At 41.2% G+C, this 15,065-nt stretch overlaps 1 protein-coding gene across 2 annotated transcripts; it reads left to right on the top strand.

The window, feature by feature from the left end:
- The first annotated feature begins 1,296 nt into the window (after positions 1 to 1,296).
- Positions 1,297 to 9,847, top strand: COX7A2L (cytochrome c oxidase subunit 7A2 like). Of its 2 annotated transcripts, XM_083857083.1 has the most exons (3): positions 1,297 to 1,449; positions 8,442 to 8,579; positions 9,513 to 9,847. In XM_083857083.1, the coding sequence occupies exons 1-3, from the start codon at positions 1,378 to 1,380 to the stop codon at positions 9,651 to 9,653; spliced, it is 351 nt and encodes a 116-aa protein (XP_083713209.1). In that variant the 5' UTR covers positions 1,297 to 1,377; the 3' UTR covers positions 9,654 to 9,847. The 2 variants fall into 2 exon arrangements, with proteins under 2 accessions (XP_083713209.1, XP_083713210.1); XM_083857084.1 differs by lacking the exon at positions 8,442 to 8,579 and having other exon boundaries at positions 1,302 to 1,449.
- The last annotated feature ends 5,218 nt before the right edge of the window (positions 9,848 to 15,065 follow it).

Here is a 15,065-nt window from a genome sequence, read left to right as displayed (position 1 = left end):
CAAAAACTCAGCCTGTGGACTAGTTAGTATGGGAAACAAGAAAATCATAGTCAAATAAAGACAGAATACTGAGTAATAAGAGAACTAGGTAACTGCTAGCCAATTACCATTAATGATTCTGTTTGCTAAAATACATAGAAAGTAAAAAGGTAGTTGTTGTGCTTGATTTGTGGAACACCACTGAGGACCCAGGCTTGTGTAGCTCTGAAATAAATATTCAGTGTCTCTCTCGAGTGTGCCTGTATCAGCAATAGTGTCACCAGCAGGACCAGGAAAGTGATTCTTCCCCTGCACTGGTGAAGCCACACATTGAGTCCTGTGTCTAGTTTGGGCCTCTCAATTCAGGAAGGACACGGAGGTGCTAGGGTGTGTCCAGAGAAGGGCAATGGAGCTGGAGAAGGGTCTGGAGCACAAATCCTGTGAGAGCAGCTGCGGGAGAAGGGGCTGCTTAGGGAGAAAAAAGAGAGGCTCAGGGGTGACCTTGACTCTACAACTGCCTGAAGAGGGCTGTAGCCAGGTGGGGGTCGGCCATCTCTCCCAGGCAACCAGAGGCAGGATTCACAGAATGTGTAGGTTGGCAGAGACCTTCAAGATCATAGAGTACAACCCAGCCCTGACACCTCCACTAAACCATGGCACTGAGTGCCCCATCCAGTCTTTTTTTAAACACATCCGGGGATAGCGACTCCATCACTTCTCTGGCCAGGCCATTCCAATACTTTATCGCCCTTTCCGTGGAAAACTCGTATTTCCCTTGATGCTGTTTGTGAGGATGAGAGGAAGTTACCTCAAACAGCACCTGGGGAGGTTTGGGTTGGAATTTCCTCACAGAAAGAGTGATAGAAATAAGGAAGGGGCGGCACCGGGCGGGGCCACGGGCGGGGCCACGGGCGGGCTGGGGGGGCGGGGCCGTGTGAGGGCCACAGCCCCGCGCGCTCTCGCCCCGCCCCGGCACCCGGTGTGGGCGGGACCTCGCATTCTGCCCGCGCCGATTGGCTGTTACTAGCCACGCCCTCTCCACCACGCCCACGACGGGTTTGCCTCCCGCCCCGGCCGTCCCTCCCGCCGGCCCCCGCCCCTCAGGGGCCTCACCTTTTCTGCCTGACTGAAAGTTGCCGCCGGTCTCGTTTTTCTGCTAGCAGCGGGCGTGCTTGAGAGAGGCGCACTTACACTACTTTGGTGCAGACTACTGTATTTTTTGACCTTTCTTTTTTTTTCTAGTCTCATTCTTTCCGCTCGTTTCCACTCAGGCGTCCTTGTGAGTCGTCCGCGAGCCGGTGGGGGTCCTCGAGCGTTCCGGCGTCGCAAAGAGCCGGCGGGGGGCGCGGCGCGTCCTTTCGGCCGAGCCGTCGCAGCCGGTGCCGGGCCCGGCCCACCATGTACTACAAGTTCAGCGGCTTCACGCAGCGCCTCGTCGGGGCCACGGCGGCCGCCGCCTACACCCCACAGGTAACAGCCCGCACCCGGGCGGGGCCGCGGCACCGCGGGCGCTCGGTGAGCCGGGGAGGGATCGGCCGCCCCCTCGGGCACGGAACGTACCGGCCCCCGGCGTGACCTTGGGCGGGACGGGGCGCGGCTCTGCCCGGAGCCCTTGAGCAGCTTTGGGATGTGCCGGGGGTTAGAGCGGGAAATTAACGCGCTTTCAAAACAGAGGACTGTTCCAGAGTCGAGCGGTGCCTGGCGGGGTTTTAAAATCACAGAATCGCAGTTAGGCAGGAAAAGACCTCGGCGATCATCGAGTGCAGCCTGTGGCCGGGCACCTCTGTGTCAGCTGGACCAGGGCACCGAGTGCTGCCTCCAGGCTTTCCTTAAACCCCTCCGGGGACGGCGACTCCACCACCTTCCTGCGCAGCCTGTCTCTATAATTGATTTCCTTTTCTGTGAAGAAATTCCTCCTGATGTCCAACCTAGACTCCCCCTGGCGCAGCTTGAGGCCATTTCCTCTCATCCTGTCTTGTAGTTGCTTGGGAGAAGACACTGATCCCCACCTGGCTACACTGAGTTGAGGAGAGTGACAAGGTGACCCCTGAGCCTCCTTTTCTCCAGGCTAAACACCTCCGTCCTTATAAGAGTTGTGCCCCAGACCCTTCCCCAGCTCCATTGCCCTTCTCTGGATGCATTCCAGCACCTCAATGTCCTTTCTGAAATGAGGGTCCCAAAACTGGGCGTTGTACTGTAACTTGCAGCTGCCAAATGGGGACAGCACTGATCTCTGGTCTCTCTGGTCCATGCATGCAACAAAAGCCCCAATTACAAAAAGCATTAAAACCCTTTCCAGGAAGGATACAAATCCATAAAAGTTTGTTAAAAGCAAAATGGAAACTCACCTCTCCTCTGTATGATGCCAGCTCAGTAAATAAGTGTATAGAGGTCACTGATGGCATTAAATCAGCTTATGCTTTTCACACTGCATAGTGAAGGCACCTGGTTAATTCTTCAGGAGAAAAGCAAGTCTGAGTGGGGGGAGAATGAACCCCAGTCATTTCAAGATATGGAGAGTTGGATATTGGTGAAAATAAATCACAGAAATTGTTTCCTTTTCTATACATCAGCATAAATTCCTTAGTAATATGAGGAAGATTTGTGATGTGATTTTATCATGGGACAAAAGCAGCATGGTTGTTACACCATGTCCAATTTTCTGAGTAAAGTTTGAAAAAAGTAAATTCTTACAGCTTAAAACAAGCAGTCCCCTACAACTAGAGGTTGAAAAGTTATAAGAATGATTTTTAAAATGTCAGCCTTTCAAAGAACCGCATCCAAAGAGCAAACATCTGATTAAACAACACAAGTCTTTAGAAAAAAAAAAAAAAGTAGATAGAGGTTCATACACACAAATGAAATCAAAGTTATAGTTCGTCTTCTTCCCAATAAATTCATTAATAAAAAGCAACTGAAATTAGTTAAAATCACTGCATTCTTGTAGACTGATGTGTACTGTGATATACAGCTCTATTTCATTCTTAGCCTGTTAATTCTGTTAGAACCTACTTTACACTCCTGCTTCCCTGGATATCCTTGACTGTGAGAGTTTTACTTGGAAAATCCAGTCATCTTTTGCAAGCAAGAACATTGTACATGAAGCAGCTGTAAAATGTCAGATTATTTCAAGGGGTCCAGGACAACTACACAACTTTTTCATTTTAAATTTTTTTTGAAGCCAAGAGAGCTTGATGATCAGGCTGAGTACAGTGGTTAAAGGTTCATGCTGTGCCAGGGTGCTCCTAACAAGGGGAAGGCTGCAGGTTACTGCAGGACTTACATCCATTCCTGGGAGCAGGCAATAGAGTGCACTCTTGTAGAGTTTACACAAATCACCAAGGGAGTGGCCCCAAAACATTTGAAGTAGAGTTGCCATTCAGAGGGACTTATCCAGAGTGTGGGAAGGATCTGACAGGAATGCTGTGAACTTCCATGACAGAAAAAAGGCACAGTTGCTTGTGCAGGAAGGAAGAGCCCCTGCAAGGTTATGGGGTGGCAGCAGCTTTGTGCTGGAGCTCTGGAGGTACTGCCAGGCAGGAAGCCAGCAGCCTCCTGGCTGTATCACCCTGAGCTGTTGATAGAGGAAAACAGCACTCTCCCCTGCTCAGCACTTACTGCAGCACATGGAGGTGCTGTGTCCACCTGTGGAGCACCTGCTCTGGGAATGGCAACTGGAGCAAGTTCAGCAAAGATCAGCGGCCAGCTGAGGTTAGCAAGATGGAGCCAGGCTTTGCAGAGTGGTCCATGACGGGAAGGCAGAAGACACCAGACATAAACTGCAAGAAGGGAAGTTCAGGCTGGACAGGAGGAAAAATATGTTAGTGGTGGGAAGAGTCAGGCAATGGAGCAGCAGCCCGAGGGAGGTTGTGCACTGTGTCCTCAGGGGCTTTCAAGGCCAGGCCAGATGGAACCCACAGGAACCTGGTGTCTCCGTGCTCTGAACTAAAGAGCACTAGAGGGCCCTTCCATCCTGAATTCCCTAGAATCTTAAACAAACATTGAGGTCACAGAGTTTCTAATATGGCAGTTTTTTGTCCTCATCTTTCCCCATCACTTTGGAAGGCTTCCTGGATAGCTGTTGGGGGTCAGGGGTGCAAGAAATGGAAGACAGCAGAATAAATAATGCTCTAGTATGTATAGGAATTATACAGTAGCAATATATCCAGCACTACTGCAGTGATTGAGGCACTTCTTACCTCTCTAGAAAAAGTTACGTTCAGAGAATAAACATTGATATTTCATTTATGTAGTGGAGAGCAAAGACTTGGGGGAGGAATGGGGAAGGCTTCAAGCCTAAACAGTAAAGAACCTCGTTTCTGGAAGTTACATTTTTAAAAGTAAGTTTCAGTCTCTTTTTGTGATGTTATTACGCCAGCTTTTTTGTAGAATTTCCTTTTTTTTTCCTGCCTGTAAGTTTGACTGAATTCCCAGGTCACACATTTATATGCATCAGTCTGCTAAAAATGTTTTCAATAAACAGCAATTGAAATATCAGGGTAATCCCATGAGTGTTAAGGTGTTAAGTCCAAAACAAAGTGAATTTTTTCCTATTGATTTCATTGCTCCATTTATTAAAACTATAGCTCAGCATGTAAAGTGGTTTGCCTTTTATGCTTCTATTTATTTTGATGTTTCTGGAAAAATGAAGACATCTGCCATTCAAATCCTTCTTGGTAAAATTTGCATATTTTATAATAATTCTCTTTGTTCTCTTTCCAATAGAGTATTGTTTTGCTGCAGGTTTAAACTTACTGTGGGATTGCAAAATATCAGTCTAAATGGATTTTAGAACTTACTTTGCTGACAGTAACATAACTAACAGCTTATATTAACAAAAAAATCTCTTGAATTTGAAATCTATATTGTTCTTTCCATCTCAGACTTAGCAGGCTTAGAAGACTTAATTTTGCATTTAACAAAGTTGTATAAAGAACTCTGAACAATTTATCTTGTTTGAATAAATGGGAACTTCCTTAGCTAGTTGAGGAGTGAAATAGTTTCGAAACTAGTCCTCATATTTAGGAGTATAATGACTGCCATAACCATTACAAATTCAATAAAATATTAATTCAAAGAGCTTATGTTTAAAGTACAAGCACTGGGACCAGTTTCAAATGGTCTTAGATGAGAGCAAATACATGAGCTTTTCACTAATTCTTCTACTGGACTTTATGCTAGAAGAAATGTACTTGTACTACAGTATCTTCACTTGATACAACTTATTTTGCTTGCAGCTATTTAAAGCCTCCATGAGCCACAGATGTTCTGATTTTAGCCTATATGGATTGCTCAGAGTTTGTTGACAATCTAAAAGATGTAACTTTTATGCCCTAGATAATACTTAATACATACACAAAAACACTGTCACTGGATTTTAGTGTTAGTGATAACAAATATATTTAATTTTAGGCAGCGAGGTGTGAAAGACCTGCTACTTAGTTTAGAATAGGTTCAGTAGGTTCATAAAAGTTATTTCAATGCATGTTCTGAAATAGTGATTCTCAGAGTAACTTCCCCATTCCCTTTGTCCCTTACCTCCATTTTCGCTCTCATTCTCCCATCTGTTTGAGCAACTCCCCTGACATTTAAAAACTTAAGAGCTCTGTCCATTAAATTATGCTCCAAATCCTTAAACTGTTGTTGCTGTCAGGGAAATATAAATCTAACTTGCAAATTCATACTAGCAAGGTGTAAATTTGTTTTAACTTTGAGCCTGATGGCCAACAACAGATACATTGGGTCCTGAGATCTTCAGACCTCTGACAGGAAAACAAGCACACTCTACAGGAGGGTAGGCAGAGAATTCTGTTTGTTCTTTTGGATTAGCTACATGTCTTGACCTTTCATTGAGGACTTCAGCATTTGAAAAAGTCACTGCTGTAGCATGCTGATGAAATCAACTGATATCAACTCTTCTGCATAACTGTAGAAGAGTCATACTACATAATTACATCTGCTGTACTTTGTCCAAGACTTGGAAAAAATCATGCTATAGTGATTAAAAATAAAAGATTAGCACCTTAATGTCAGAGGAGGAATTATCAATTATTAACTATTTTTTAAATGAAGCATAGGTCAAATGTGTAGTATTAATTCATCAGTACTATCCTGAGTGTAGAGATGTCATTAAATAAACCCATGGTTTTAGTGATGTTAAATACAGTGACCAAGGGTCATTTAAGGTGTGTCAGTTCTTATTTAAAGATTTTCTGCAGTGAAATTCAGCCTTTACATTACACTGTGGATTTGTCCTCAGCCATGCTAAGCTTAGTAAGCTGGGTGTGAGTGAGCACTTGCCACTTTCTCTTAATAACCACAGGCAAGTACCAAGTTGGAACAGCCACGCATTTGCACTGATTTAACTGAGCTTGGTTGGGGTTGGAGTGAAGTTCTACATTGGTGAGGAACCCTAATTAATGCAGTGTCTGGGTTAAGCAAACTGAACTGTCTCCCTTCTGCAGCATGTGTTTTGTTGTACTCTTTCCCAAAGCCAGGGAACCATATTAATATTTCTATTTAAATTGCTATGTGATGTTCTTAAGCCATGCTGCTTTGGAAGTAATTTACACCAGTATATTGATGATTAGATGAGTTTTCTGAACTGGTTCCATTTGATTTCACAATGAAGTTCATCACTTAAATTAGGTCTGACTCTGCTATGGCTCCTGCAGAAGGGAATCTTACAACTATGTGAACAGGAATATATTTCTAAAAGCTGAAAAAGTATGTGATAACCTACAGTTGTTGATTGACTAAGTATTGAATTTATTAGATGGCACTGCTCCTGAAAACACTGGGCTCTTAGGAAGGCAAAAGGGAGATTCAGAACTGGAAACTAAGGCACAGGAATGATGTGCATTTTCACATTTACTACGATACTAACAATCAAGAGGGCAAGAAAAGCTTTGGAAAAGAAGTCACCTGCATATTTAGTATAAACATCTCTTCTATAGGTATTTCTGTCAAATCACCAACTTTTTAAAGGCGAATCTAATAAGCTACTTAAAGTCCCTGTAGAAAAAAATACTGCTTTCTTTGATGTAGCCTTGAATATATAGTTAGTAACTTCCCCTGGCTAATAATAGTTCCCTAGATGTTTCCTTCATAGCACTGTGGCCAGAACTGGTCACTGGTCTTAAATAATTCAGCAATGCTTACCTTCTGTGCAAGCCATTAGTTATTGAATATACCAAGAAATTCAGTTTTGCTACTGCCTTTCAAAACATAACCAGAAAGGTCACAAGTGGATTCTAATATTCAGTCAGGCACTAGAAGAGTGGGAAGCTGAGCCCACATCTACAGGGTATAGCACTGATGACCATTCCACTATTTGGGAAGCTGAGAAACCTGTTTTTTCTGCTAAAGATGCCTGTTGTAGCAGAGAATTTGCATAAGGAAAACATGTCTGGTCTATGACTGGCACAAAAGAAAAAGTGCCAGTCTGCTTCCAGCTCCAAATACTGTCAGACAGTTCTCTTCAATGCAAAATGCATCAACTAGTCCTTTGAACAAAAACAAGAATTTCAGTGCAGTCTTAACTTAACCCGTGGCTGGTTCTGTTTGTAATAAAAACCTGTTGCATTAAACTAAATGTAAAATGCTTTTAATTTCTGTGACAAGTTAAGAAAAAAAAATTGCAGCCGTTTTGAGAGCCACAATGTAAAACATCACTGCTGCATGTCCAGACATAACTGCTAAATCCAACTACAGTAATAAAGACAAGGATAAAGTAATAAAGCCACGTCATGTTGGCTGTGACTTTGTTCCCTTAATCACAGAACTGAATTACATAGTTTCTAGCTATGGCAAATGTAGAGTACAACCTTGTGAACCAAGAGGAAGTTGAGCTGTGCTGCTCATGGGGAGTACGTGGAGGTGTAGGGAGCAACATCTGAGGGTTGTAACTACACCTATAGGATGTAGTTACACCTGTACAAAATAGCCACCATATCAGGGTCTCTGAGCAGCACTGACCCAAATGATCCTCATCTTTTTTTTTTTTTTTTTTTTTTTGAATCCCCAAACTATACATTCAAATTATTCAAGGCCCAGTTATTTATGGCTACTGCTTGCAGCATTGAGGAGGTAGAGCTCATTCCTCACTCTGACCCTAGAATCAGGGATCATTGATTCTAATCCTACTGCTCAGAGAGAGTCCTAAATAGTCTGTGTGCAAAATACAAGCAGTAATTTGGACCAAGTACCAGCACAGAAAAAAACCAGCTATAAAATCATGACATGAGGAGATTGGAAAGGAGGTTGCTATTTTCCTTACTAAGCTCTGACTCCAAGTTGTCACTGAGCTATCAGTGGGCCAACAATGTGTTACCAGTCTTCACACCAGATAAATACTCTTTGTAATGTATCCTTGTAATGACTGGCAATGTGCCTGCCTAATGTGACAGTTGGTATGTTTGGAAGCGTGATATACCTTGATATTTTAATCTTTATTTATGCAGGGACTCAAATCATTAGTTCCCATTGAATCCCGAGGCCCACATCCGATTTTTGGGACAAGTAAACCTGCTTCGGGTTTATCAACAGCTGACACTTTCTTGGGTACAAACAAGGTGCCAGACCTACAGAGAGTCTTCCAGGTAATGATAACTTTGAGACTAACTTAAAGAACACTAGAAAGTGGGACATATCTGTCCTTATTTTAGCATAGCTAACTACTTCTGGCATTCTACAATACCTAAATTCTGAGAAGTCTAATCAAGAAACTATCACATACAGTATAACCTGTGTACTTGTACACTGTACTACAAAGTGGTACACTTCATCTCCTATACAAGGCATATACAGTACTGTATATGCCTTGTGTAGGAGATAGATACAGAAAGTGGATAAATGCAGTAACAATGCCTTTTTGCTGACTTCAGAAATTGGTTGTTGTATTATTTGACTATTGGAAACACTTTCTCTCTGGGAATCCAAGTGTGTACCTTAAAGCAGTTGGGGAGGAACAAAGCAAATAGTTTCTGTTTTGTATATAATGATTTAAATGTTGCTGAAGCTGTTTATAGTGCAGTATAAGAGCAGCACAGTAAAGTTTTCAAAGCCAGTTTGTTAGCTATGGAATTTCTAAATGTAGGGCTTTTCTTAAAACAAATTAGTTAAGCTCTTTTTTAGGTGTCAAGAATGTGCTTTATATAATGTTCCCTTTTCTTTCTTACGTGCTACTTCCATTTGGAGTGTGTCAGTCTGACTTGGTGAATAATTTTTTATACATATCTTTTCACATTCTGTTGTTAGTGACACTTTTCCCCATCCAGGTCCTTTTGAGAACTATTTCAAGATACATTCTTTCTGCTTGCACTTAACAGCTTTGGCTAACAAAATTAACTTGCCTTTGCATTTGTCTTGCTAGACAAAACCCACACAATACACTTGGTTGTAGTGAGCCTATTTATCAGGAGGTTTCCCTCTTGGAAGTCTCTTAATTTACCTAAGGTGGCTTATTCCTTAATGACCTCAGTATGGGTGTTAATTTCTTTTTTGCTTGTTTTCTCCTTGAACTCTTCCCACAGAGATCAGATGGGCTGCCAGTACATCTGAAGCGAGGATATCCAGATAGGATGCTCTATCGGACCACGATGGCTCTGACAATAGGAGGGACTTTCTACTGTCTGGTAGCACTGTACATTGCCTCACAGCCAAAAACCAAATGAACCACACCTCATGGGACTCTCAGCGCTCCTCTGAAGGATCTCCTGCATGTACCACTTTTCACTTGAATCTGTTCCCTGTGATCACATAGGGTTCAGCATTCAGATCGGATTTCTTGGAGAAAATGTTTTTAAATCAGTTGCCTTATGTATTCTAAAACACCAATATAAAAAGAGAAATATATTATTTTAACTTATGGTTGTAGCTTTTCTTGTCTTGCAGAAGTTTATAAACAGTTGGAGAAAGTTAAGCTTTTCCTTCCATCCCTTCCACAACTTAATTCTAAGAGAGAGGACAAGACAAATAATTTGTGAGCTATGCACCACATTCCTTAGTGGAAGGATGCTGCTAGTTTCCAAAACACTAAAAGCAAATAATTTAATTAGTGTAGCATACTGATAACCCATTACTGTCCTGTCTGTACAGGTCATTTTACATAAGCAGCTGGCAGTGGAACTTTTCCAAATGCTGGTGTATTAGTAAATAATATGCCACCTCTGGTGGCAGGACAAAGGGCTTGTCTCCCTGGAGCCATAACTGTAGCATCACATATGCAACAGAGTGCACCATTATTGTAGCATCAGTTACACCAGTTTTTGGACTTTGCTTTGTCAAACTGTATTATCACGCAATAAAGATAGCAACATGAATACTAAAAGAGGCAAGTCTTGAAAGTTTCAGAGCATTTCAGCACTCCGGTAGTAAAAGAAACATATTGGTACACTTAAAAGTTCGACCTGTAGATCTCAAATCATAAAATTGATTGAGCTACCTTGCTGTCATCTTTTTGAGATGGTAAATCTCTTAAAACCCTCTCCCAGACTGCACTGTGTTTTTAACTATGATTTTTGGTGAAAAAGGTCACTGTCATCACAACTCAGCTGCTTGCTATTTCCAGTGCCTGCAGATAGCTATTTATGTACACACATTTCTGTGGATGGAAGAGAGATAAAACAGTACAACCTTTTATATTACCCTTATAATAGCATGGCCCTGAACTGCAAGTTTCATACAAGTCTTCACAAAATGCATCCTCTAATTTCATAGCTCCTCCTCTGCCCCTGAACATTGATTTGCTGGCCTCTGTAAAGACCCATCTCTCTCAGAACTGTGCAGAAACAACCTTCAAAGTAAATAAGAAAAAATAGTTGATAAAGGAAACCAAAACTGCCTTTTCCAAATCTTTTATAAAAACATTCTGATTTTTTTCCACTTAAGTTACAGCAAAGCCTTATTACTGCTTCACAGGGAAGAAAATAGCTGCTTGTATTGTGATTTTAGGTTTCAGTCAATGTTGGTACTTCAGTATGGGAGAGATTTAAGTCAAGGAAAAATAGTTTTGTAAGGACATCAAGAGTCAAATAAGAGCATAGAATAAATTCTGCAGGAACTAACAGTTGTGCTGCCTCTACTGATAAAATATCTTCTCCTCAGTAGCCCATACTTCCATGGCAGTCTTGTGCTGTATGCTGTTAAATACTACAAAAAACAAAAAAAGAAGAAAGAAGAAAAACAGTAGGTTGTTGTTGATCTTCCCTACATACCATCTATCAAGCACTGCCTACAAGAATTTTCTAATAAAGGATATTGTGCACATAAACTTGACAGGTAGATTTTCATGAAGCTGAGCTTTGTTCAGAGTATTTCCATGCTCTTAGTTTTCTGATTTAGTTTTGGTTTTATTGGAGGGGTGGGTTGGGGATTTTCTTTTTTATTTTTGTGATAGTACTGGGGGGTTTTTTGTTGTAAACCAAGTATTTTTAGTGCACATCTAGAGGTAACAACTTTATACTTGTTGCTAAAGCAGATGTGGATAAAATAACCAAGCTTTTACCTACAGCTCATTAGCCAGTGGGAATATTCTCAAGGAAGGAATGACAGCCCAGCTTGCTTAAAGTAACTCAGCTAGGACATTGGGTTCATGTCTTGCAGTTAGAGGTAATGGCTGAAGCCAGCAGAATTGCCCTGGGCCTCCATTTTCCAGCGCTAATTTGTGCCAAGGGGACACAAGCCACCCATCAGAATTTGCAAATAAACAGAGACTGCATAATCCATTGCACCTTTCCTTCCCCCTCCTCCCTCCCAGTGTCTGGATTTTGAAAAACTATTCACTTTGCCCTCCTCGGAAAAGGTGACCCAATTGAAGCAGAACGAGAGTTCTGCATCAGCTTGTGAGATTCACACCCATGGTTCAGTTGGGGGTTGAAGAACAAAGAGGTTGGGGGTTAAAGAACAAAAATGTCTGCAGCCATTGAATACAGCTCCAGGTCTGAGAGAAAGGGCAGACTGCATTTTATATTCCCTCCTCAAAGTGCTCTGAAAACAGGAAGGTTTCCAAACTGTAACCACGTTAGTCTGTGGCAGCAAAATCTTGCCCCTTTCCTCAATTAGTTTTGAGATCATGGTGAAATCATATCATGGTAAATCCTTTTTCTCCCTAGAGAAAAAAACCCTTAAATAAATCTGTTTTAAAATACTGATGCCAGACTCTATGAAGATTCAAGAGGGTCCTAGTGTTTTGAATTATTATTTGTGATACAGAGACCTAATCATCATCTTAAGCCTCCTGGCCTGATTGTTAAATTACGTCTTAAGTAAGGAGAACCAGGACAACTTGCAGCATCAAGGCTACTTCAGTATTGTGAGTTGTCATCCCTAGAAATAAGAATCTGATGGGAACTACAACTTCATTATAGTGTTCTTGTTTTATAAAGACCTTCTCAGTTTTGTCTTAGAAAATATGCAACCTACCAACATGGAGGACTGGGAGGAAAAAAAAAAAAAAAAGTGCCTTTTTTAAATGATAGCTTATACTCTAGTGTTTTGGTTTGAATGTATATTAGAGAATAAATTATAATAAGTTCTCATACCCCAAGGTACCAAGTTTGGAAGGGAAAGCAGCTGAGATTTAGAATACACTGGAACAAAATTATCTCATGGATAATCATCTATCCCCCATGGCATTATCTCATTGTTGAGAGACAGTGGTTTTCCTTCTTAAATGATTTCTGTGGCAATCTGGATTCAATAGTTGTATCTTTGTAATGGTTTTTAAATAAGATCTCCTCCCCTACCTTTTGTGTGGGAGTAGTAGAATAAATGCATTTGAGAAGACGTTGATAGTATGCACATACGTCTTACAGCTGCTTTAAAAATTAAAGTTGTGTTAAGGAGAGGATTCTTCCACAGTATTGTAGTGTGACCATACAGTCTCAATAGGCTTTTGCCTTAACATTTTAAATTATCAACAGACTGATTATTTCCATACTGAGACATTAACTGTTTGATCTTGCCTTAAAGCAAAGCTTTCAAATTAAAAGGCACTGTAAGGAATAAAAACATGAGAAACTAGAAAATTTGGAATCTAATCTCACAGACCTAAAAAAAGCCAAAATGAGTGTTAAAGAGCATTTTCTTTGCATACATGTGCACAGTACTTATTCTGTCTTTATCCTGCTTTCTGCTTTCCAGGAGGCATTAAGAATCACAGATCAAATGGGTGGCTTTTTTTTGTGACTCCTCACAAATCATACCCCTGTAGATCCTAAAATTTGAAAAAAATTAGATGCTTTTCTACAAAGACAAAAATGGGCATGTATTGGGTCAGTTGTGTGTAAAATCATGCTAAACTATTCTGAAAAAAGTGCAAGATATCTGCATTTTATGACAGTAAATTTTTCCCCTTTCGTGCCCTTCACCTCAGTGAAGAGTTTCACAAGGAAGCCAAAGCTTGATCTCTGTTTCAAAATGGATGGTTGGAAGAATTTGCCTGTATTCTAAGCATTAATGTCAAGCACTAGGCACAATAAACAACCTTTTAAGCATTTTGCATATTCAGTACTAATTGCACCTTCATTTATAAAAGATCATTAATTTGAAACAGTTCCAGTTAGCTGCAGTGCAAATGATGCACAGATTGCTAAGAGACAGAAGCATATTTGCTGTGAGAGGGAGTGCAGGCATTCCTGTGGATCAGGAAATAGGGTATATGCTGTCAAGCACCAGTGTGGTATCTCACTAACACCAGATCTTACCTCCTGGTGCTTCTCACGTGATCCCAGACTGCTTTTGGATATGGCACTAGACAGAAGGAACCACTTTTTTGCATGTTAAGGATCTCAAAATACAAGAAAGTTGAGTTTAAGGGTCTGTTTTCTCACACATATACACCCCCCAGTCTATTGCAGGCAGCCCAGATCTACAAGCCCAGGGGTACAAGAAGGCAGTCATCATCCTCTGGCTCCAAAGAGACATGATTCTCCCTGATAAAATGCTTTTTCTGAATGATTTTGCTTGATGGATCCAGTGCTGCAAACTGGGGAGGTGAGAGAGGGGGAAGTATTTTTCCCCATTTCACATCAGCTGCATAGCATTCTCACTTTTCCCTCTTCCTCACTCCCACATTTTTTTTCTGTAGACCATAAAATTTTTTCTAGTGACTTCTTTTTTTTTCACATCATTTCTTAAATATTCTTCCCACAAAAGAAATGAAATTGTTTCTAAGGGCTTCAAAAGAACTTCTGAAATATTTATATCATATTCATGTAATCTGTCACATGTATTTTTTTCTCTTCAAGCTGTAACAAGCCCTGGAAGGCTTCTTTGTCAAGTACATGATCCTGCCAACCCACTGAAAGTCGTACTTCAGTGAGAAGTTTTTGAAAAAGCTGTTCTACAGGTGTGCAAACACAGGGGCAACGAATGACTAGCTGCTTACAAGCACCAGACTGTATTTCAAAGTAAGAGAGGAAATACTTCTTCCCTGCAACATTCTTACACTTCAAGCCGTGTTACCTTAAATACATTTTTGTACCCTTTCTCCTATCTTCCTTACAATTCAGTCACACACATTCATTTTACTGTAAGTGCTTTATCTATTTATGGTGTGGTGCTACCTCAAATATCTTGGATACCCTTCACCACTGAGCCCTAATTTTGCACACAAAATTGGGAATATAGGCATCAATTTTAGTGTGTGTCTATTACAAAGCTTTCACTTGAGGCACAGAGAGAGCTGACAGCATCCATGGAGAGTTCATTACACCCTGGCTGGGTTAGGCAGATGTTCTTCCAACCACAGGAAGCCATTCTTATCCTTATGAAAGGTTTACTACATGTGAGGAAGATCATCTTTACTTGCTTACCTAATCACAAGAGAAGGCTGTACATTGTCTAATCCCCAATACTGCATAAAGGCAAATTGTGTCTTCCCTTAAACTAAAAGCAGAACAGCACTCTGGAAGGAAACAAAGGGAAAGTGCTTGGTGAAGAGCTTGTAAATGTCAGTTCCACCAACTTGATCCTGACTTGCAGCAAAGAGCACAAGACTAATGAAATGCAGCTTTTCTAGCATAAAGAGCAAGTGCTACATATTAAAGCTTGTTCTTGAATAAGCTTAAGGAAAATTTATTAGT

This window comes from Zosterops lateralis, assembly GCF_965231275.1.
Source record: "Zosterops lateralis genome assembly, chromosome: 3".
Taxonomy (NCBI): Eukaryota; Metazoa; Chordata; class Aves; order Passeriformes; family Zosteropidae; genus Zosterops; species Zosterops lateralis.
Note: the sequence above shows the minus strand (reverse complement) of the source record. Positions and strands in the feature narration are given on the sequence as shown.